The sequence below is a fragment of the Cricetulus griseus genome, chromosome 8 (assembly GCF_003668045.3).
Source record: "Cricetulus griseus strain 17A/GY chromosome 8, alternate assembly CriGri-PICRH-1.0, whole genome shotgun sequence".
NCBI lineage: Eukaryota > Metazoa > Chordata > Mammalia > Rodentia > Cricetidae > Cricetulus > Cricetulus griseus.
Window position 1 is genome coordinate 91960503 of NC_048601.1, and position 24623 is coordinate 91985125.

General features: G+C 43.6%; 1 protein-coding gene across 5 annotated transcripts; it reads right to left on the minus strand.

The window, feature by feature from the left end:
- Positions 1-235: 235 nt before the first annotated feature.
- Fam221a (family with sequence similarity 221 member A) lies at positions 236-23468 on the minus strand. 5 transcript variants are annotated; one of them, XM_027429586.2, is made up of 7 exons: positions 23404-23468; positions 17046-17219; positions 13333-13523; positions 11510-11716; positions 5810-5917; positions 3583-3665; positions 236-304 (listed from the first exon to the last, which is right to left on the minus strand). In XM_027429586.2, exons 1-7 carry the CDS (start codon positions 23466-23468, stop codon positions 236-238), a joined length of 897 nt encoding a protein of 298 aa, XP_027285387.1. The 5 variants fall into 5 exon arrangements, with proteins under 5 accessions (XP_027285387.1, XP_035304331.1, XP_035304333.1 ...); XM_035448440.1 differs by having other exon boundaries at positions 5792-5917; XM_035448442.1 differs by lacking the exon at positions 17046-17219.
- Positions 23469-24623: the final 1155 nt, after the last annotated feature.

The following is a 24623-nucleotide window of genomic DNA, read 5'->3' on the forward strand; positions in this document are numbered from 1 at the left end:
GGAGTACTGTGCTGTCAAAGCCAGCCTGGGCTACACTGTAGACTACATCTAAAAAGCATAGAAAGTGCTAAGTCATGAATTCTGACAAAAATAATTTCATTTCACCCATTTCAACAAGCTAAGCAAAATTCAAAAAGACATACTCATACAATAAGAAAGTACATGGATTGAAAGAAAATAAGCTTAAATAATAGAAGATGCATCTGGATGGTGGCTTCAATTTGTCCAACAGACTTCAAGAAGGCTTCGTACCTGGCGGCAGCAGAGCTTTGCCTTCCTGCTTAGCAGCTTTTTCCATTTTTAACTGTAAATTTAAAACATTTATTGGTAAAAAAAAATGTTAAATTATCCTAAACAAAGGCTGTACATACCTGTTAGTCGTACCTTATTTAGCATAGCCACATGAATTATTAGCTGCTAAATACTAATGCCAAAATCTGATCATTAAACGAACATGACTGCATTCTTATGATTGGCTTTAGCTTTTCAGAAGTTTGATAAAAGGAATATATAAATGAATATTGCCTTGAATAAAAATAAATTTGAAATGTCACTGGAGTGTTTCTAAATGCTTAAATCCTGACGGTACATCTGGAGTATGTGTGCTCCTGCGGTTACAGAATAAACCTGATTCAGCAGGATCATCTGTGGAACACCAGCACCGTTAAAGGTGAGTTCCTAGGATTCAAAAGCGGGGACCATAAGTGGCAGCTGTCAACTCTGAGAAACGTGAACCGTTCCAGGACAGTAGGGACTCCCCAAAACACAAGCACATGGGCGTCTTCATCATCACACTCAAGACAACTTCCAGGTACATCATCACTGCGTCAAACTTTCAAGGGGACAAACAAAAAATAAAGGGCCCAAAAGTGGAAAGAGGACCTTTGAGTTTAATTAACAGAAGTAATATCAAGAAACTGGAGGGGAGGTAGTTAGTGGTTAATCCCAGCACTTGGGAGGCAGAGGCAGGCAAATATCTGTGTGAGGCCAGCCTGGACTACAGAGCCAGTTCCAGGACAGCCAGGGCTACACAGAGAAACCCTGTTTTGAGAGAGAGAGAGAGGGAGAGAGAGAGAGAGAGAGAGAGAGAGAGAGAGAAGAAACCAAGGGGAAATGGAACAGGGATAAATATGGTCAAAATACATTATACACACGTATGAAATTCTCAAAGAATAAAACATATTTTTTGAAAGAAAGGCTTGTAGTTGTTAATGTGTATTGTTGCCTTTCCTGAATTTATGTATGTGTAGGGCTGTCAGATTTTGGAGTTACAGACAGCTGTGAGCTGCCATGCGGGTGCTGGGAATTGAACCTGGATCCTTTGGAAGAGCCACATAGTCAGTGCTCTTGACCACTGAGCCAACTCTCCAGCCTAAAACACATATTTTTAAAAGGAAATCAGAAACAAGTCAGGCTCTGTGGTGGAGCACTTGCCTATCAAGCACCAAGACACAGGTGTGATGTCCAGCAGAAAAGAGGGGATGAGAAAGGAAGGGACAGAACAGGAGCAGACAACAGCAGGGGAGAGAGGAGGGAAGGAAAGGGGGGAGCAAGGAAGAGAAACTAGCTGGCACCTGGAAAAACCAGTTTATTCTCTGTCAAATTACAAGTGATAAATTCCCGGTAATAAAATCCAGGTAGCCTACCTTCCCCGTCTCCCCCTTTCTCCTCTCTGGCTGGCAGCCTCACTCACACACCATCAGGGCCTCTGAAGGGCTCTAAAGGACACCCCATTCCAAGGCAGCATTACAGGACCTTTTCGTTAGTGTTTTAAGTGGTGGGGTGGGAGGTGGTTTTGTTTATGTTTTGGTTTTGGTTTTCAAGACAGGGTTTCTCTGTGTATCGCAGGCTGTCCTGTCCTGGAACTCACTCTGTGGACCAGGCTTGCCGAGAACTGAGATCGCCTCCCAAACACTGGGATGAAAGGCTAGTTTCTGTTTGCTTGTTTTTAACTAAATGGAGTCACAGGTTTCATATTGGCATTTGCATATGCATTCGTTCATCCCCCCATCCCGTCTCACCCCTGCGGGCCCCCTTTCCCCTAGCATCTCCTCGGCTTTAATATCACCTATATTCATCCTCTTGTCTTGTCCTCTTATTCTAATAGACCATTTGCATCCTCCCTCTTTCTTTTCTCAAACACTTAGGACAGCTTTTCATTTGTTTTGTTTTGTTTCTTTTAACCACAATATAGATACTTCTCATGGTTGTTCAAAAGTATAAACAAGATCAAATGTATAGAGAAATGTATTTAATAAGCATTTAGGAGATAGGTGTGGTGATTTGAATGAAAGTTCCCCAGTAGTCTGGGGCATTTGAATACTTGGTCACCTGTTGGTGGCTGTTTGGGGAAGATTAGGTAGGAGGAATGGCCTTGCTTGTAAAGGTATGTCACTGGGGATGGGTTTAAGGATTCACACCATTTTGAGTTAGCTCTTTGCCACCTGCTTGCAGTTGGATGTGTAAGCTCTTAACTGTTCCTGCCACCATGCCTTCACTCCCCCATAATGGACACTTAGCCCAATTACTATCTTTTAAATTGCCTTGGTCATGATGTTTTAATAATGAATAAAAAATTAATACACTAGGCATGGTGGTGTATACCTACAATTCCAGCACTTGAAAAATGAAGGCAAGAGGATCAGAAATTCAAAGTCAGTCTTTCAAATATATTGAGTTTAATGTCACATTGAGCTACCTAATATCCTGTTCCCCCAACCGCTGCCCCCCAAAAATCAATCTACAGATAAGTGGCCAACAAGTGCTAGACTCTTTTTCATCTCATTTAAGGCTAAGTGTTAGATTCTTAGTAATAGGAGGAGGAGGAGGGGTGTGGGGAGCAGAAAGTATGCCAAACAAAAGCAAAATGCATAGCAGCCCTTGCTCATTCGAAATAGTATTTAACAAAGTCAGACAAAGTGGCACACACTGAACTCCCCCACATTACAGACTGAGGCAAAATGATGGTAAGTTCTAGGCATTAGCATGTAGTAAGACCCTGCTTTAAAAAAAATAATACACTTAAGAAAGAAAATTGTTAAAAAGACAAACAGTACTAATCAAATACCCAGATAGCGAGCTAAAGGGCAAGACATCGCTTCCCTAGTCCCTGCCCTGCTTTTCTAAATGTTGCAGCACAAAAAGTGTCTGGCCCCTAGCAGACATTTGGTACCAATTTCCTTAGTAAAAGTCTCCTTTCTTGGGGAAAAGAGACCAAGAGTAGAAAACAATTGAACCTGATGCATAAAGTAAATACCTTACCAATAATCTCTGAAAGCAGAGAGTAAACCTTGTTAGCACAAAAATTTCAACCGTCAAAGCTCTAACCTTTAAGAACCCCTATACCAATGTTCCAAATAATTGGCAAAGGACAGAGGCAACACAGCTTCCTACTCGTCCCTTTTGCTCGGTGGTTTTGGAGTAAAGGGCAAGTACTAACCACGTGAGTGGCTCATGCCAGCTCAAGGGAAAGAGTTTCAGTGTGGAATTCTTACTTTTATATTCCATTAGCTACACTGCAGAGTTTAAAAAGTGTCACAGGAGACAATTCATCACACAGGAAAAGTTTCCACAAACACTTACCCTTTCCTGGAATCGTCTTTCAAAGTAAGCCATATCATCCTCTTCAGGTTTCATTACGGAAGAAATCTGAGTGCTTGGACCTACTAATGTGAGAAAAAAAAAAATCCAAGTTGTGTATTTATAACATAGCATGTCCCCACAAAGGAGACAGAGAGCAGACAGAACTCCTTTACGCCAAGTAATAATAGTTTATTATTCAAACCAGAAATGGCCTAATGGTCCTCATGTTAAACTCTTTCTCAGCAAGAATTCCATCACAAAACAAAAGTAATCTTCAGTGGCAAACATTCTCCACATTGGGGGCTGGAGACATGGCTCAGCAGTTAAGAGCACTGACTCTTCTTCCAGAGGTCCTGAGTTCAATTCCCAGCAACCACATGGTGGCTCACAATCACCTTGAATGAGATCTGGTGCCCTCTGCTGGCATGCAGGCAGAAGACTGTATACATAATAAATAAATAAAATCTAAAAAAAAAAAAATCCATATATTCACCTGGCTCCTATTAAGTAACACTATATAACAGCTATTCCATATGGGTAACCCAGAGTTAGACGCAGAGCTTATACCTAAATCCACGTCACTGAGATGCAGAGGCAGCAAGAATTAATACTGGAGGCCAGCCTGAGCTATCTGCACAGCAAGTTCCAGGCCAGTGCAGGCTGCAAACTGTGTCAGAAAGTAAATGAGGACAACAGATGGTCTGACAGGCAAAGGTGCTGCCGACCCAAACCCGCATGTCACAAGGAAAGCACCAAGTTAAGCAAGTAGTCCTCTGACCTGCACATGCACACTTACCAACACACACACACACACACACACACACACAGAGAGAGAGAGAGAGAGAGAGAGAGAGAGAGAGAGAGAGAAAGTCCTCTGACCTGCACATGCACACCTTCCCACCCCCGACACACCCACACACAAATATACTTATTTTCCAACTAGAGATCCATGTTCTACTTTATGAGATAATATATAGCACTGTTCACAATTGAGGCTGTCTATAGGCAACCATAGAAATGATACTGCTTTGAAAGTTCCAGAACTAAAACCTCTTTCATGGTGTTTATTTTGTAAAATTCACCGATGGCTGGCTTGTGTTCCAGGAATACAAAACTGTTTTGTGTGTGTCTGTGAGTGTTTTGTGTGTGTCTGTGAGGGTTTTGTGTGTGTCTGTGAGGATTGTGTGTGTGTCTGTGAGGGTTGTGTGTGTGTGTCTGTGAGGGTTGTGTGTGTGTGTCTGTGAGGGTTGTGTGTGTGTCTGTGAGGGTTGTGCGTGTGTCTGTGAGGGTTGTGCGTGTGTGTCTGTGAGGGTTTGTGCGTGTGTGTCTGTGAGGGTTGTGCGTGTGTGTCTGTGAGGGTTTGTGCGTGTGTGTCTGTGAGGGTTGTGTGTGTGTGTCTGTGAGGGTTGTGTGTGTGTGTGTCTGTGAGGGTTGTGTGTGTGTGTGTCTATGAGGGTTGTGTGTGTGTGTGTCTGTGAGGGTTGTGTGTGTGTGTGTCTGTGAGGGTTGTGTGTGTGTCTGTGAGGGTTGTGTGTGTGTGTGTCTGTGAGGGTTGTGTGTGTGTCTGTGAGGGTTGTGTGTGTGTGTGTCTGTGAGGGTTGTGTGTGTGTCTGTGAGGGTTGTGTGTGTGTCTGTGAGGGTTGTGTGTGTGTCTGTGAGGGTTGTGTGTGTGTCTGTGAGGGTGTGTGTGTGTGTGTCTGTGAGGGTGGTGTGTGTGTGTGTCTGTGAGGGTTGTGTGTGTGTGTCTGTGAGGGTTGTGTGTGTGTCTGTGAGGGTGGTGTGTGTGTCTGTGAGCGTGGGGTTGGGCTGAGCTCACTGCATGGCCCCACCTTCCTCAGAATTGCAACATCCCCTCCAAATTGAAACATTGTCTGCAGGAGGGAGGGAAATACGAGGTAAACAAAAGGTCACCAGTGGGGAAAAACAAGATTCCCAAGATTCTCCCAGGATGGAAAAAAGGGGGAGTAAACAGCTGCTCCAAACAGAGACGGCCAAATTGTGGAAAGAGATGCCAGGACTGTGGAGTTCCAGGGTGCAGCTCTCCCCCAGCTGGGGGGTCCTTCAGGTAATACAGCTACTTTGGGGTTATCCCTGCTCCTCACCACACTCCTGTTAGTAACCCTCGTAAATACTCATGGGTTCACTAAATTGGACACTGGTGCCTGGGAAGCAAATTAAAGTTCTATATTGTTGCTAAACCCAAAAGTACTTCTTGTAATTGCATTACCATCTGTTAGTGTTTGTGGAGCGGAAGTGGATGGCGTTTGCAAGGCTCTTAAGAATGGGTGGTCCATGGCGGAAACTGGAGCCTCCAAAGCTTCAACTGAGGGTGCACCTGGAAACAGAAGATACAGCGAATGGAAATCAAAGCTCTATTCATTAAGATACACGCAGTTGATCATTTCTACTGTGAAATAGATCAGAACATCAGCAGAACTGTTAGGGTAAAGTTCTGTACATTTTAGCTGGCTACAGTAGTACACATCTATAATCCCATACTTAGAGAGTGAGACATCAGACTAGTTTAAAGAGCACATTGAGACCCCAATTCAAAAAAAAAAAAAAAAAAAAAAACAGGAATTTTAATTTTGAATTATTTTTATTTTCTGTGTGTGGATGTTTTGCCTGCATGTATGTTTGTGTAATGTGTATGCCTGGTGTCTAGGTGTTGGATACCCTGGAAATGGAGCTGTAGACAGTTGTGACCAGAATGTGGATTCTGGGAATCAAACCCAGGTCCTCTGCAAGAGCAACGAGTGCTCTTAACCACTCAGCCATCACTCTGGCCCAAGGAATTTTTGTTTTAAATATTCACCTACTTAAAAGTAATTTTGCATTTCTCAGAAACTTTTCCACTGGAGGTAAAAATATTAGATGCTATTGTAACTATGTCAGGAAAAAAGAAACAGGACCTAGTATAGCTCTGAAATACCAAAGTAAAGCATTCAGTACCAGTTGAACTGAACTTCTAACCTACTCCTACTAGAAAACCAATGAGTGTTTGTCCATGGGACACAGACTAGAGTCATCTGATTGGGGGGAGCATCTGAGGAATTGGCTCCTCACACTGTCCTAGGGGCATGTCTGTGGGGTACTTCCTAACCAGAAATGATTGATGGGGCTAGACATGGCTCAGTGGTTAAGAATATTGGTCTTCCAGAGGACCCAAGTTCAATTCCCAGAACCCATTATCAGGTAGTTCATAAATGCCTGTAACACCAGCTACAGGGAATCTAACGCCCTCTCCTGGCCTCCAAAGGCACCTGTACACATTTGGCTTAAACACACATACACCTAAATAAAAATAAACAAATTTATTTTAAAAAAGAAAGAAATGATTGGCTTGGCAGTATGGCTCTCACCTTTAATCCCAGCACTCAGGAAGGAGAGGCAGGTGAGTCTCTGAGTTCAAGGCCAGCCTGGTCTACAGATTGAGTTCCAGGACAGCCAGGGCTACACAGAAACCCTGTCTCAAAATTTTTTAAAAAAAATGATTAATTAAAAAATGACTGATGGCCGGGCATTGGTGGCACACGCCTTTAATCCCAGCACTAGAGAGGCAGAGGCAGAGGCAGCTGGATCTCTATAAGTTCGAGACCAGCCTGGTCTACAAGAGCATGTTCCAGGACAGCTTCCAAAACAATACAGAGAAACCCTGTCTCGGGGGGTTGGGGGGGGAACAATAACAAACAAACAAACAAAAGACCGATGTAGGAAACCCAGTCCACTGTGGGTAGTGTCACCCCTGGGCAAGTGATCCTGGGTTGGTTATATACTTGGAGATATTTTTGGTTTTGGTTTTGTAGTCCTAGCTGTCCTGGAACTCACTGTGTACAGCAGGCAGACCTCGAACTCACAGATATGCCCCTTCCTCTGCCTCCCTAGTGCTGGGATTAAAGGCGTGCATCCTCTAACCGCAGGTTCTGGGTTGTAGAAGGTAGATCAAGCCATGGGAAGCAAGCCAGTAAGCAGCGTCCTTCAGCCTCTGCTTCAGTTCCTGCCTCCAGGTTCCTGTGTGGCCTCACTCAGAGATGGATTATCATGTTACCCTTTTCCTTCTCAGGTTTGGGGGCAGTGTTTTATGACAGTCAACAGAAAAGCAAACTAGGACAACTAAGTATGAAAAATGAAGGAAATTCCTTCTTCAATGAACAAGGAAACATATACCACCCCCAAACTACAAACTACAAAGACCAACTGCTAAAGGCATTAACTCGTGAACCAAAAAGAAGGAAGCTACAGAGAAATATATAAAACCATCCTATCTTCCTCACAAACCACGTCCTTGGAAATGAACTTTCAATCTAACTGGATGACAAGCTAGTCTTACTGTCAGAAGCCATGGCAAAAGTAACCTTGGACCTGTAAGAGACTTGGGCAGAAGACTGCCAGCATTTTAAGAATAACCCATTATGTTAAAAGAATAGCTACCTTCAAACCTTCAATCCTTCCCTCCTGATACATAGCATTTGGGCCCATAGAAGTAGCTTGTAGAAAGGACGAAACATTTCACAGTCAGGTTGCCTAGCAATCCTTCCCCCTTGCATTCTGTAACCCAGCTAACATTCAGCCCTTTCAGCTCTATCTAGACATCTGCACGGTCTGACTTTGCCAAGCATCCTGCACTCCCCGCTTTCCTTCAAGGACACACACAGGGACATTCCTCAGCCTGGTTATCAGGCAAGGAGCCTCAAACGACCTCTCCCTGCCTGCAAAAGCTCCCCGCTTGGCACCCCTATATAAAGTCCCTGTGAAAAATAAAAAATTGCGCTTCATCAGAAACCTGTCTTGTTGTCTGGTTCTTTGTTCCTGCCCAACTCTCTCTTTCCATGTTCTTTGATGACTGCAGCGCATTGGGGTGTGAGCCCCCGTGGTGCCCCGCTGGCCAGGGCATCTTACCTCCTAAAGTGTCTAACACAGAAAAATTGCTCGTTCTTCCAATTCCTGCCCCTGCCTATCTCCACCACTGCCTCCTGTGACGGTGGGAACATGGGAGGCTCAGTCCCGCTGGGCCTGTAATTGCTGCACAGGTTCCTGGTCTCCCGCTTTAAGGGCTGGCCTCATTCGTAATTTAGTCTCCATTTGCTAAGTGCAGATTCTACCAGGCTCCAATGCCTGTCTCTTCCCATACAGAATCTTCCAGTGCTGGCGACCCACCTTCAGCTCTGCTCTGGGTCACCTCAGCCCACTGCCATAGGCTGCATGGCACACCCATCACCTCACAGCTCAGCTGTCTGCCCAGGCCTCCTGAGATCTGGGAATTATGGACTGCTTCTACATCGTAAAGGAATCAATCCCTGGCCAGAGAGCACCATTGTCTAGAACGCTACAAGGCTCAGAGCAGAAGCCTCGCCATCCCATGCCTGGGTTCTCCTTCAGCAGGACAGAAACTTCTCACCCACTCACTTTTCCTTACCACCCTCTTCCCTCAGGAGTTTTGGTGATGTGAATAAGAATGGCCAATAGGCTCATGTTTGAATATGTGTCCCCAGTTGAAACTGTTTGGGAAATGTTAGGAGGTGTGGCCTTTTTGGAAGAGGTGTGTCACTGGGGTTTCAAAAGGTTTCAAAAGCCCATGCCATCCCCAGTTAGCTCTCTGCCTGCTAGTTGTGACTCAAGATGTGAGCTCTCAGCTATTCCTACAGCCAGGCCCTCACTCCGCATGATGGACTCTAACCCTCCGGAACCATAAACTCAAATTAAATACTCTCTTAAATAAGTTACCTAGGAAATGGTGTCTTATCCCAGCAATAGGAAAGAAAGATAAAAGGTTTTCTTTCTTTACACTGCAGCAACTTGAGGGATAAACATTAGAAAGGCCAAGACGCCAGGTCACCACCACTACTCAGAAAAGTTGTAAAACTACTAATGAAAGGATTTGGAAGCCCTGGAGGAGGCAAAAATAGCAGTTTTTGCAAACTATACTGAAAATCTATCTAAACCTCCCAAGATTGAGGTCCCACATGATAAAAGGACTCCAAAGAGTCAAGGTTCCACTTGTTTTCTCATACATACACGTATACACATGTGCCCACACATAACATGTGCCCACACATAACATGCACACAATGCATACGTGTAATTTTAAAAGTTTTTAAAGATTAAATAGAAATAAGAATTGTGTGGGCCTCTAGAAAAGTAATCTCAGGATTCCACTTGTTTGCACAGAAGGGCACAAATAAATGGAGATAAAATATTATAAATCATTAGTTCTTTCTATATCAATCTGCATATTCAGTGTGCTATTAATTGAAATATTACAATGTTTTCCTAAGAAAAAAAATTAGGCCAAATTTCTGAAAAGTTTTAAAAATAGGTCAGGAATATTCTGAAGTAGTAAAATTAATTCATAAGTTAATTCATTAATTTACTCTGAGCCTCTAATAATGAAAATAACATGGTGGCTATACAGACATGGCCAAGGATGAGGCAGACCTAGGAGGAATCTCTAGGCTGCACCCTGTCCTGCCGGCTGATGAAGAAGAGCAGCCGATGTGATGTCTCCACCCCTCATCTGTAAATAGAAATGATACCTTATCCCACAGACTGGCTATAATAAAAAAAAAAAAAAATGAGAAGTGGTGGGAACAGCTCAGGGCACTGCAGGGCTTCCGCCTCCATCCTCATCATTCTTGCAATTCCATGTAGGTTTTCTGGAGCTGCTACATGAGCCGAAGAAAACCACGTGCATTCAATCTACAGAAAAATTTGGTTTTATGGTTTATAACTTTGTAAAATAGAAAATATATAAAAGTATCATAACTGTGACAAATGAAATTAAATATCAACACCTACCATAATATGATAAAAAATTGAGTGTATGTGACACTGCCACACAAAATAACAAGTATGGCAGAGTATGACAGCATCTCCAAATATCTAAGTAACAATGGCAGCTGCATAACCAGCCATCAATTTGAACAAAAACTGAGTCAGATGCAATATTTCACATGTTCATAAAAATAAATTCCAGCTTCATGAAAAAAAAGAAATTATATTAAGATAAAAATTAAGAGATGTACATTTATAAAGATCAAAATGGGAAAAAATAGAACAGGAAAACGTAGTTACAAACTTAAAAAACAAAAATCTTCACATCAGGATCTGGGGAGATGGTTCCTGTTAGAGAGCACCTACTGCTCTTCCGAAGGGTGTAAGCTCTGCCATGTCAGGTGCTCACAACTGCCTATAACTGCAGGCAGGAGTTCTGACACCTTCTTCTGACCCCCACAGGCACCCTCACCTACATATACACACAGAGACACAGACATATAAACAAAAATAAAATATTTTAATGTTACAATTAAATGGTAAATGACATATTGGAGAAAAACATCTGTAAAACAAAAGAGTATTAGTAACATTAACATTTTAGGGACTTGATATAAGTCAATGAGAAAAGATGGACAGGGAAAGACAAGGAAAAAATGGAGGGGGGAAGAGAGACCATTTCAATAGCAAGCTGTACACAGTCAGGTAACAAGTAACTGGATCACATCAAACAAAAGTGTCATCCAGTCACTTCAATAAATAGGGACATGGTCTCAGGCTTGGCTTAAGTATTGCAGACAGAATCTTTTGTGTTTTGTACATTTTCTACAGCAAACTGTTGTATAGTGCAACAAATTTTTTGAAATAAAAACCAAATAAGGGAAATTTTTCTGGAAAAAAAATGACTATAAAATGCTAAATAAGGTCAGGTAGTGGTGGTGCAGGCCTTTAATGCCAGCACTGGAGAGGCAGAGGCAGTCGGATCTCTGTGAGTTTGAAGCCAGCCTCATCTACTCTACAAAGCAGGATCCAGGACACCCAGAGCTGTTACACAGAGAAACCCTGTCTCAAAACAACAACAACAACAAAAAAGGTAAGGTTTCATTACTGTTAGTACACCTTGTACCAAGCTCACACTACAAATACTTTCACTTACCAATGCCACTGTCATCTAAGCGCATGTAGCCTTCTGCCAATGAGCTGAAACCAGTTAAACCTCCCATTGCTGCGTAAGGAACATCCTGTCCTACTGGTTTTCCCTGAGCCAACCTTTCTTGCCATGTTTCCACCACTGTGTCATGGGCACACGCCGGCTGGCTACAGCCACAAGTGAAGCAGCTGTGGAAGCCTGAACACTTGGAGCCTGAGTGGAGACACAAAGGGTAAAATGTTAAGAATAGACACTAAGCTGCCCACTCTAAGATATTTATCTTAGCCAAAGCCGGCTAAGGGTAGGTCCTCTGGCCCTTCTATTCTTACAGAAGCTGAAGTGGTTAAGGGGGGTTACACACTGATGGGAGAAATGTTTCAAAAACCAACAGGGCCCAAAGGACACTGAAGTAAAAACTGGAGGGCCAGAGATTACAAAGCACTCTGAAAGCTGAGACAGGAGGATCACAACTCTCAGGCCAGACTATTCCACACAGCAAAACCCTGCCTCTAAAAAATGAAACCAACAAAGGCTGGAGAGATGCTTCACTGGGTTACAAGCATGCACTGTTCCCGTACAAGACCTGGGCTCAAGTTCTCAACACCTCCATGACAGATCACAACTGTTGTAACTCCAATCACACACACACACACACACACACACACACACACACACACACACACACACACACACACACACACACACACACACCATTTTTTTTAAAACATCCATATTGGAATGGAGACCTAAATGTATAATGCAAAATCTTTGCCTGCTCACACCACTTCTGCCTGCGCATGGGAACTAAAGCTTCTAAATTTTATACGACTCATTCCATCCTTGGTGGATGACACACATCTACTCCTACTATTGTCAGAGATGTTTCTGTGGCTGAGCATCCTTTATCCAGAATGTTCCAAGTCAGAAATGCTTCAGGTCTGGTTTTGAATTTGGAACTGCTACAAGTAGAGTTTACTGGCTGAGCACCCATAATCAGAAAATCTGAAATGTTTGTCAGGCTGTTGCATCTTTTTTACTTATAAAATCCCTCCTTTAAAAGTCTGTGAAGAATTAATTTAGGTCTGTTGGTGCAGCTCAGTGGTACTTACCTAGTACTCATAAGACCTTAGAATCAATCCCCAACACCAACCCCACAGCAAAAAGGAACCAGGTGGTTTAAACTCTCATTAAAAACATTTTTATCATTTTTAGGTTTACTTACTTTATTTTTATGTGTATGAGTGCTTTGCCTGAATGTATGAATGTGTACAATGTTTGTGCCAAAAAAAAAAATGGTTATGAGTCATCATGTAGGGGCTGGAACTGAACCTTGGTCCTCTAAAAGAAATAAATAAACCAGTGTTTTTTACTGCGGAGCATCTCTCCTGTTATTGACAACTTTTAATCAGAGCTGGAGAAATTGGCTGCTCTTCTAGAGGACCATTTAATTCCCAGCACCCACACGGCGGCGCGTAACCATCTATAACTCCAGTTCCAGGGATCTGACACCCTCTTCTGGCCTCCACATATACCAAGTACACATGTGATGCACAGACATGCATGTAGAGAAAGCACCCATACACATTAAATTAAATTTAATTTTAGAAACTTTTAATAAGGTGGTGTCTAGTAATTCTTTAAAATCTATCCCGATTACTTAAACTATTTGAATTCTATGACACTGAAGTTTATTATTATAAATCTTACCAAGAACTAAGTATCTATCCATTGGATTTTGCTTTGTAGCTAAATAGTTACAAAAATCCATTAAGTATTTAATAAATAAAGAAATTAAAGCAGCCTGCAACTGTGTGTGAGATGGAACTTACAGGCATTGCACGTGAAGCCAGGTGCAGCACTGTGCTGGTCAGCGAAGTGTTTGCACCGGCAGCGAACAGGCTGGGTACCATTCAGAGGGACATAGCGGTAAGCCTTACACTGGCAGCTGGGTACTCGGCACGGGAGGGCAATGGGACGCTGCTGTGGGATCTTCTCAAAGTCGGTTTTATGCTGTTTATACCTTTAAAAAGCAGAAACACACACACAATTTGGATCTTGTCAAACATTACAATTTGCTGTCTATGAAACACATATGTAACCATTTGATTCTGTTTCTATCTTTTTTATTCGTATTAATAAGTAACGGCTCCCGTGTTCAGCACTTCTATCAGCTTTGGTCAGTGGTCTTCACTTTTTCAGACTTTAACTTTTGGTTATTTAAGAGGTTTCATAATCATATAAAGAAATACAATTCCTTAAAATCCTCATCATCATTGCAGTTCTTTAGTCTGGATGCATATCCTCAATGGATGAAGACGTTCCCTTTATAAGGACTGCACTAGAAATCAAACCCAAGACATCATGTATGCTCAGCAAGTGTCCCACTACTAAAATATAGCCAGCCATACAAAACAACTCTTCATAAACAATGCTTTCTATCAAGTGTAGTGGCACACCCTTGTAATCTCAGCATTTGGAAGGTGGAGGCAGGAGGATCATGAGTTTGAGGCCAGCATGGGCTCTACAACAAGACCCTGTCACAAAATTAAGGTGTGAGGGAAGGGGTGAGATGGCTGTGAGAGTAAATGTGTTTGCTGCCAAGACTAACGTCCTGATTCTGATACCTAGAAGCTACAGGTGGGAGGAGTAACCACTCCCCTTAGGTTGTCCCCTGCACACCCACAATGTGTCGTGGCATGCCTGTGTGTCCTCCCCGCCCTGTCTCTCTCTGTCTCTGTGTCTGTCTCTCTCTCTCATGCATGCACATGCATACATACATACATACATACATACATACATACATACATACATACATACACACACAGTAAAATAATATAAAATTCCTAAGGCTAGACAGAGCACTTGCCTGTACAAGGCAGTGAGTACCCTAACACACCAAGAAAACTAAAGAGGGCCTGTAAGATGCCTCAGTGAGTAAGGGACTTACTGCCAAGTCTAATGTCCTAGTTTGATCTTCCAGACCCACTGACCTCCATGCATGTACACATACATAATGAATGAATAAACATAAATGTAAGATTTTTTTTAAAAATGGCTTTCATCAAAGCACATCATTTAAGTTTCATAAAATTTTAATATCATTTACTTAGCTATCATTTAATTTTAACTTTCAACATTAATAGTATTGATAATTTATTTTTTGGTTTTTTGAGACAGGGTTTCTCTGTATAGCTTTGGAGATAAAATATTTTTAAGTTGTGTGTTTTTTGGCTTTACATAATAAAATCTTTCAATCTTCTAAAAAGGGAGTACTACAAAATAACCAATTCCATTTGATGTGAAAGCCAAGGCAAGAGCAGGAATTGGAGTTCCCGCTCCTGTAACCTTTCTGCCTGGCACACACCTGAGTCTCACTCACAGCTTCAAAAACAACAGCGAACACCACTGGATGAGCTGGGACGTGGAGAAATTATTAAAAACCTGTCTTGAGATTACTAATAGCCACATGCACACATATTTCCTATGATTTGATCATGAAAAAACAGGGTTATGTTTTATGCATGCACAGAATGTACAACTAAATAAACAACGCAAAAAGAAAATTATACACATAAAATGGAACATGCTAACAGTGGGCTCTGGGTGGTGAGTGCTCTACTTTTCTATATTTTCCTTAATAACCATGTTTCACTTTTATAAAAAGAAAAACACACGCTAGATAGGAATTTCATCAAGTGATGAATACCACTTGATGAGAAATTTCTTCATTGTAGTTGGATTGGATTTTGAGGGTCATTTGCAGGCTGCTCAAATTCCACGTAGAAACTGGCATTAGATATTCACAAGCATAAATCATAAGACTACTACACATTTGCCCAACCCCTTCAGTTTTAACAGACATCAACATGTACCCATCATCCTCCAGGCCTTCACAGTGCTTTTAGTTATGGTTTCCAGGTAAGCCTGGAGCCAATCTATACACATTACTCATCCTAGCAACTGTCCAACAACTTCTGGCAAACTGCAACTCTGTAAACAGCAACTAGACAAAGAGTCTCTCAGAAAGAGCCTCGGAAGTTGCTGTTGAAGCAGGGTGGTTCCCCCTCAATGGATTCCTTAGAACCAAAAGTTAAACCTGGTCCCTAAGAATAAGTACTTGGTTAGGCAGTGTTTTTGTTTGTTTGTTTGTTTTCATTTTGTACTTTTTACAAAGCAATTTGGTTGTTTTGATATTTCCAATTGTAAGATGAAAGAAAAACCAGAAGGAATGCATGGGCAGAACAATACAAACAACACACATTCTCAACGGCCCCTCGTGTCTCTTCTCTCAGTGTTGCTCTTGAATATAACCATTTGAAATCAAAACTATATGTATTTTTTGTTTGTTCAAGGTAAGGGGCCAGGTATGATGGTCACGCCTGTTATCCCAGCACCCAGGAGAAAGGAGAAGCATGAGTCTGAGTCTACTTGGGATTACACAGCAAGTTCCAAGCAAGCCTGGGTTGTATAATGGGACCCTCTCACAAAGAATTGAGCAAACAAATATAGAAGGAAAAACACCAACTCTGAGGATGTGAAGAGTGATTCACTACCCTGGGGAGATGTGGATCTCTCGGTGGATGAGTAGCCTGACCAGCATGGGTCAGTGTGACCACCCAGTTCCTACCTGTCTAATAATGGGGCCAGTAGGTGCTACCGTCACCACACAGAAAGACCCCTGGAAAAACATCATCCTCTGTTTTTCCCAATGGCAAGACAAGAGCTGCTCATGGTGACAGACTCTGTGATGAATTCTAACACAGTTCGAAAGTTTATTATACATTTAAAAACCTTTACATAGTTCTAGTGTGTTAATGACGACATCAAATGTTTCTTAATCATCACACTGTTCTTTTTAGGAGGAGGATATACTTTTGCTACAGATTTCATTTTCTAGCCATCAGAAAATAAGCCATAAAGTGGGCTGGAGAGACGGCTCAGCGGTTACTGTTGGGAGCCATAAGTTAAGGGGCGATCCAGAGCAGTGGAAAATGACAGGTCCTTGAAGGACTTGCCACCTGGCAACTGCCACCCGGGAAGACATAAGCAGCTCCGAGAACAAGAAACATAGGAGGTTTTCAGGCAACAGACATTCTTTAGATAGCCGCTTGCACCAGATGTACTAACTCCCTCCTCAGCTCCTCCTCCATGTCGCCGCGGCCTGCCTCCCTCCTTGCCACACTCTTATATAAGCTTTACTCCTCTTTCAATAAACGGAGACCGTGACAAAAACTTATGCTTGCATGGTCTCCTTCTTTTCTCCCGCCCATGATTCTTTTCAGGCAGTACCTCTTCAGACCCTGAATAACTGGACCTGCTGGACGGGTCAGGTTACAAGTGCACACTGCACTTGCAGAGTCTGGTTCCCTGTACCTATCTCAAGTGGCTCACAACCATTTGTAACCCCAACTCCAGGCAGATCTGATGCCTCTGGCTTTACAGTCACCTGTACTCACATGCATACAGCTTCACACACACACACACACACACATACACATAATTAAAACTAATTTTTTTAAAAGTAAATGATACAATATCTTACCTATGTGTACAAAAACACAGTGTCTCTGGGCCAACAAGTTTGCAGTCCACTCCTGTTGGTGACCGCCAGCTCACGAATAACCTGTTCTGTAAACGCATGGGTAAGACTTTTTTCTTGTATTCTTCATACTCTTCAGGAGTAAAAAGTTTCCCTCCATCGTCCTCACCAACAATTCTACAACAACAATAAGTATTGCTTTTAAACCGTGAGTATTTTCCAGGCCCAAAATACTAAACTCTAAGATTAAATTATTTTTGTACATTTAAATGAAAAGTGGCTTTGACTTTGGATTTTTACTTTCTACACAAATACATACCCAAATTGCAAACAGTAACAATAAAACTTTTGCTTCTGATAGAGTTCAGGCTGTGCCACCCCTCCCCCAAATTTGGCAAGCACCTTCTTGGGCAAACAGCCAAAGCAGGAATGCCACTCCCACCATCCCAAAGGTTCTTCCCTGAAACGGGTCCGACTCCTCATTCAAGGAGGAACCTCCCTCTGCCTACATACTTGTCTCTGAAGACACAAGAACACAGCAACAAACTAGACAAACAGGCCTTGCTAAGCTCCCTAGTTCAATGCCATTAGGTTGTCCTTCAGTCCTATTTCTCTCTGGCTGTCCACCATTCCACAAACTTAAACATAAAGGTGCAGGATTCCCTGTGTATTTATTGCCTTTTACTCCATGCCACATAAAACTTGACTCTGTAGCATTTCCCTTGTCAATCTTCCTTTTATTTTAGATACTTTAGCCATGAACCCAGTGATGTCTTAGGAAAAAAAATATTTTCTTCATTCTCTTCCCATATAAAAGATTGTAGTTAACAATTTTTAAACATGACTTTGCTAATTGTGGTGGTCTGACTGAGAAATGTCACCCATAGGTCATTGTATCTGAACACTTGGTCCACAGAGGGTAGCAGTGTTTGGTGAGGTCATGGGACCTTTAGGAGGTGCAGCCTTGCTGGAGGAAGTGCATTGTCCAAGGCCTGCTTTGAGAGATTATAGCTTTTCCACTTCCTGATCTGTCTGTCTCTGCTTCCTGTGTGTGTAGACAAAAAATGACCAGCCATCTTCCTGCTCTTGCCACCAAGCCATGCCAGGCCATGCCATCCCTGATATGATGGATTCTACCCCTCTGGAGCCATAAACCAAAATAAATCCTTCCTTCTTAACTTTCTTTTGACCACGGTATTTTATCAGAGCAACAGAAGGTTTATCAGTGGATTAGCACATACTCATCTCAGTTTCTCCTTTAATTCTGAAACAAACACTCATTCTCCTCATTGAAATCTAGATCCTAAACCAGACATGGTCCCCTCCCGAAATCTCATCTAAAATGACTAAGGAAGGAAGATGAATTAGAGGCCAGCCTGGAATACACAGCAAGACCCTGTCTCGAGAAAACAAAAATCTTGAGCTTGAACTGCTAAAAGTTACGTTTTCATCCTTTTAAAATAGAACCTAAAGTCAGGCAGTAGTGGCTCACATCTTTAATCCCAGCATTCAGGCAGATCTCCTTGCGTTCAAGGCTAGCATGGTCTACAGAGCAAGTTCCAGGACAGCCAGAGCTACACAGAGAAACCCTGTCTCAAAAAACAAAACAAACAAAAAAAAAAAAAAACAGGACCTAAAATTAAAATTATATCTGTGCAGGAACCAGCATAATTTCTTGGCACACTTGACCTCTGTACAGGAGCTGAAGTTCATGTGAGCTCTGAAAACAAGCTCTGATTTACACAAGCTCAAACTCAGGGTATGTACAGGTGATCAGATGTTTTGACATTCCAAAATCTTATGAAAAAGTATCAGCCTGCACTATTTCTATGGGGGAAAACTGCTTTGCTAGAAGAAAGAAAAACTACAATTTAAAAAAATTTTTAAAGTTGTGCAAAGTGGAAGGAATTTCTCTTTGAAAATATCTCCATTTAATTTCGGTTTTTAAATAAATTTATTTACTTATTTATTTTACATCCTGACTGAAGTGTTGTTTATAGAATGTTTATATGATTTTTTGTACATTATATACTTTTTCATGTTTTGAAATATGTGGTTGCAGTAGAAAACAAAACCCAAATGTCTTTAATCCCAGCACTCAAGAGGCAGAGGCAGAGGCAGGTGGCAGAATCTGAGTTCAAGGCCAGTCTGGTCTACAGAGCAAGTTCCAGTACAGCCTATGCTACACAGAGAAAGCCTGTCTTGAAAAAAAGGGAAATAGAAACCCAATTTGTAAGCTATACAATCAACACAATCTTCTCCCTTGATTTTTAAAAAACTTATAAAACCTACAAATAAAATTTCACACTGAAATCAAACAGCCCCAAAGCCTATATATATATCACAATGAACTTCTACAGTGTTAGAATGGCCATTCAGAAGCTGTGGCTTCATACTAGATTTTATACTTCAGCATAGAATACATTTCTATGCACTTATCTACTGAGAAAACAAAATATCTAGGACAGAATAAGGACTAGAAAAACAGCTTCCTATCCTCATTCACTACAGTGTCCACTGTCTGCACTCATTCACTGTGTCCACTGTCTGCTCTCATTCACTACAGTGTCCACTGTCTGCTCTCATTCACTACAGTGTCCAGTCTGCTCTCATTCACTACAGTGTCCACTGTCTGCCCTCATTCACTACAGTGTCCACTGTCTGCCCTCATTCACTACAGTGTCCACTGTCTGCTCTCATTCACTACAGTGTCCACTGTCTGCTCTCATTCACTACAGTGTCCACTGTTTGCTCTCATTCACTGTGTCCACTGTCTGCTCTCATTCACTACAGTGTCCACTGTCTGCCCTCATTCACTACAGTGTCCACTGTCTGCTCTCATTCACTACAGTGTCCACTGTCTGCTCTCATTCACTACAGTGTCCACTGTTTGCTCTCATTCACTGTGTCCACTGTCTGCTCTCATTCACTACAGTGTCCACTGTCTGCCCTCATTCACTACAGTGTCCACTGTCTGCTCTCATTCACTACAGTGTCCACTGTTTGCTCTCATTCACTACAGTGTCCACTGTCTGCACTCATTCACTACAGTGTCCACTGTCTGCCCTCATTCACTACAGTGTCCACTGTCTGCTCTCATTCACTACAGTGTCCACTGTCTGCACTCATTCACTACAGTGTCCACTGTCTGCACTCATTCACTGTGTCCACTGTCTGCTCTCATTCACTACAGTGTCCACTGTCTGCTCTCATTCACTACAGTGCCCACTGTCTGCACTCATTCACTACAGTGTCCACTGTCTGCCCTCATTCACTACAGTGTCCACTGTCTGCCCTCATTCACTACAGTGTCCACTGTCTGCTCTCATTCACTACAGTGTCCACTGTCTGCTCTCATTCACTACAGTGTCCACTGTCTGCTCTCATTCACTACAGTGTCCACTGTCTGCTCTCATTCACTACAGTGTCCACTGTCTGCACTCATTCACTACAGTGTCCACTGTCTGCTCTCATTCACTGTGTCCACTGTCTGCTCTCATTCACTACAGTGTCCACTGTCTGCACTCATTCACTGTGTCCACTGTCTGCACTCATTCACTACAGTGTCCACTGTCTGCTCTCATTCACTGTGTCCACTGTCTGCTCTCATTCACTACAGTGTCCACTGTCTGCTCTCATTCACTACAGTGTCCACTGTCTGCCCTCATTCACTACAGTGTCCACTGTCTGCCCTCATTCACTACAGTGTCCACTGTCTGCACTCATTCACTACAGTGTCCACTGTCTGCTCTCATTCACTACAGTGTCCACTGTCTGCACTCATTCACTACAGTGTCCACTGTCTGCACTCATTCACTGTGTCCACTGTCTGCTCTCATTCACTACAGTGTCCACTGTCTGACTCATTCACTACAGTGTCCACTGTCTGCTCTCATTCACTACAGTGTCCACTGTCTGCCCTCATTCACTACAGTGTCCACTGTCTGCCCTCATTCACTACAGTGCCCACTGTCTGCACTCATTCACTACAGTGTCCACTGTCTGCTCTCATTCACTACAGTGCCCACTGTCTGCTCTCATTCACTACAGTGTCCACTGTCTGCTCTCATTCACTACAGTGCCCACTGTCTGCTCTCATTCACTACAGTGTCCAACGTCTGCACTCATTCACTACAGTGCCCACTGTCTGCCCTCATTCACTACAGTACCCACTGTCTGCCCTCATTCACTACAGTGTCCAATGTCTGCACTCATTCACTACAGTGTCCACTGTCTGCTCTCATTCACTACAGTGTCCACTGTCTGCTCTCATTCACTACAGTGTCCACTGTCTGCACTCAGTCCTTCTCTCCCCTAATGCTTACCCTTTCTGATTCTCACCTTTATTTGCTTTGATTTTCTCTCCTTTCCTTAAACATGCTAGAGACACAATGATTTTGTTTGTTTAATGAACTTATTCTGAGACAATGCCATCAAAGAATATCAACAGGTGTCAGAAAGATCAGAGGTCAAATGCAGATCTTTAAAGCAAGAAAGTGTTGGTATTTAAATTCAGACTTCATTGTATGCCCATCATCTCCAGAGCGTCTTGTCCACCTCCTGAATTTAGTCACTAAGTCTGAGTAAGTCTGAGATACTGCTTCCCTAGTAAGCCTGGGTGAGGTGGATGTCAGTGGCCCCACCTTCTGACACTTTGAGTAGAAAGACTAAATACTCCCTCCAGATGCCGCCCACCCAAGCCAAGTCAAAATTAAAGAAACTGGGGAAGAAGCTTCTGTTTGGCATTTTGTTTTATGTGTTTGCAAAACCTAGGGCTTTGCACTTGCTAGGCAAGTTCTACCACTGAGCTTCATCTCAACCCTTAGTTTTTCAGCAGGTTCTCAATATGTGGTTTAGACTGACCTTGAACTCACTGCCCTCCTAGACTTTTCCTCAGGGCTGGAATTACGGGCCTGGACCACTGACAGTAGAAAAGTTTGTTTCTGACAGAGATCATTTTGGGAAGCCTTCCCCATATAACCCTTTTATATCTAGGAGCCAAAGTCCTCGTGTTTCTCAAAGCTTGTCGATGGTAGAGGACACAATAATCTCTTTTAAAGGGACATGCCCCATGACATGTACGCTTGCAAACATAATCTTCCACGAGCCTGTCCATAGCATTTTATGGACAAGAGACAAGTGAAAGTCCAATCCATATTTGTAAATATGTAAGTTTTCATTCAACCTCAGAATCAAGAGGAAAAGCCAGAGAGCCTAAAGGAATGATGCCAGCCCTGCTATGGTAAGAGGGGAAGTAGATGCTAGGGGAAGCTGCCACGGCGACTGTGTGCTGGCTACTTTCATGCCAACTTGACACCACTAGAGTCATATGGAAATAGAAAATCTCAATTGAGAAAATGCCCCCAACTAGAAAGACCCAGCTCACTGCGGGGCAGTGCCACTCCTGGGCGGTGTCTAGGGTGCTATAAAGAGCAGGCTGAGCAAGCCATGAGCTGCAAAGCACTAAGCAGCACCCCTCCAGGGCGCCGCATGAGTTCCTGACCTGACTTCCCTGCATGATGGACTACAAGCTGTAAGATGAAATAAACCCTTTCGTCTTCAAGTTGCTTTCTATCATGGTGTTTTATCACAGCAATAGAAACCTAAGACAGACTGATCAAGCTGTTACATCTCATATTTCCTGTTACAAATCCTCAGAAAGTTCCAAGCATTAGCCAAAATTACACTAATGGGGCAGTATGCTGGGAAACCCAACCACCTAGATGCCCCCAAATGACTTAGGGGGCGATCCATACACTTGACCTTCCCTTTGTTCGTACACATCCTCCTGCCAAGTCGTCTGTAAACTCCATTTCCCCAGTTTCCCAACTGTCAAAAAGAAACCGTTCTTAGGAGATGGGGACTTGGAGGCAGACGTATTAGCGTTTGTGCATCCTAGAATCGAAGGAGCAAGCAACTGTGTTCCCTGCTTGGGAAGAGAAGTCTCTGAAACCAAGTCCTAAAACCATCTTCCTGGCCTGGGAAGTGCATTCGTCAGGTGATGCCTTACCTATCACTGAACCAAATGTGCAAACTGACGTCTACTAACTTTTATGGGCCCCATTGTCACTTAGAAAAACAAAAAGGGGCCCACTATAAAAGAAGTTAATCATCCCTCTTGTCAGGTGAGACTCAAGTGGTCTCGGAAGAGACTCATTACAGAATAGGGCCATATGTGTCCGCATATTTAATTGCAGAAGACGAAATGGGAAATTAATCCAGGCCTCCCGAACAGTCCAAGAACCAACTCCCGGAGCCCTAGTACGCTCGCCTGCCAGCTCCCTACACAGCCCACCGTCCTCTGACGACCGGAGCCAGCGGGGAACGGGAGTCCGCCCCAGGAGCAGAGCTAAGGCCTCACCGCCGGTACTCCAGGTACTCGTCCACCGCCGCCGCGCCGCCGGGAGGCAACGTCAGCCGCTCCATGGCCTCGGGAAGAGAAAGGAGCCCTGGCCTCGAGCTCCGAGCCCGCCCTGCGCCCGACCCGCGCGCCAGCACCAGCCTTGCCGCCTCCAACAGTTCGGCCCCGCCCAGACACGCACGCCCCGCCCTCCTGGCTCCGCCCTCGCCACAGGCCCCTCCCCTTCCCCCGGCGCGCGCTTAGCTCCGCCTCCCTAGTCCCTCGTCCCCGCGGCTCCGCCCGCTTAGCTCCTCCCCTATGACCCTCGCCTTAGCCTCTGGGCTCCGCCCCACTTAGCTCCGCCCTCACCTCCCCAGAGCTGCGCGTCTCCCTAGCCACGCCCCACAGTGCCCGGCCCCGCCTTGCTGCTCCGCCTCTGTAACTGACCCAGCCAAACCTCTCCACCAACCCTCCAGATTGCCCGCGTTCTCCACACGTCTACCTGGAGCTCCTCTTTGGTCCTTGAATAACTTGACTTGATCATCACCGCCCTACCTGGTACCTGAGAACTGCAAACTGCCTTCTCCTGCGTAGGCCCAGGTCGCAAAAGAGATGCTGCTTGACCCCTTCCTCAAACGTTATGCTTGTCATTGCTCCGTTCCCAGAGACTCCTGAAGAACGAGGAAGTCCGATGCCCGGATAAAATGGGTTCACAAAATAGGGCTCGCTACACCTCTTTTCATTTCATCCGCCCCTTAATATATAAGGGGTCTTGGAGAGGTGGCCACTTGGAGCGATTAGGCTGAGTGCTTGCTGAGTAATCCCTAAGTACCAGAGTTCAGAACCCAGCACCCACATAACAAACCAGGTATCTCACAGATGCTTATACCAGTTTCAAGGTGGGCAGAGACAGGAAAATCAATGAGGCTTGTTGGTTTTCAACCTAGTCCAGAAAACAACCCTGGATTCAGGAAGCTACTACCTCCTCTCTGTGTTTAGTACAGATGACAAGAAAAAAAAAAATGCTCTCTAAAGAAAGTAAGTGATTCAGCCAAGTTGTTGCCATCAGGGTTAGAACCCAGAGCCTCTGAGGGGCTACCTAAGAACTGTACCGCCAACCTATACACCTGGCTGTTGGACATGTTAAAAGAATCTCCACACGTTTTACATTAAGATGGAATTACCACCCCTTAGTAATTTAGCCACAAGTTGTTCTGGCAAGCTGGAAAGGGGTAAGACAT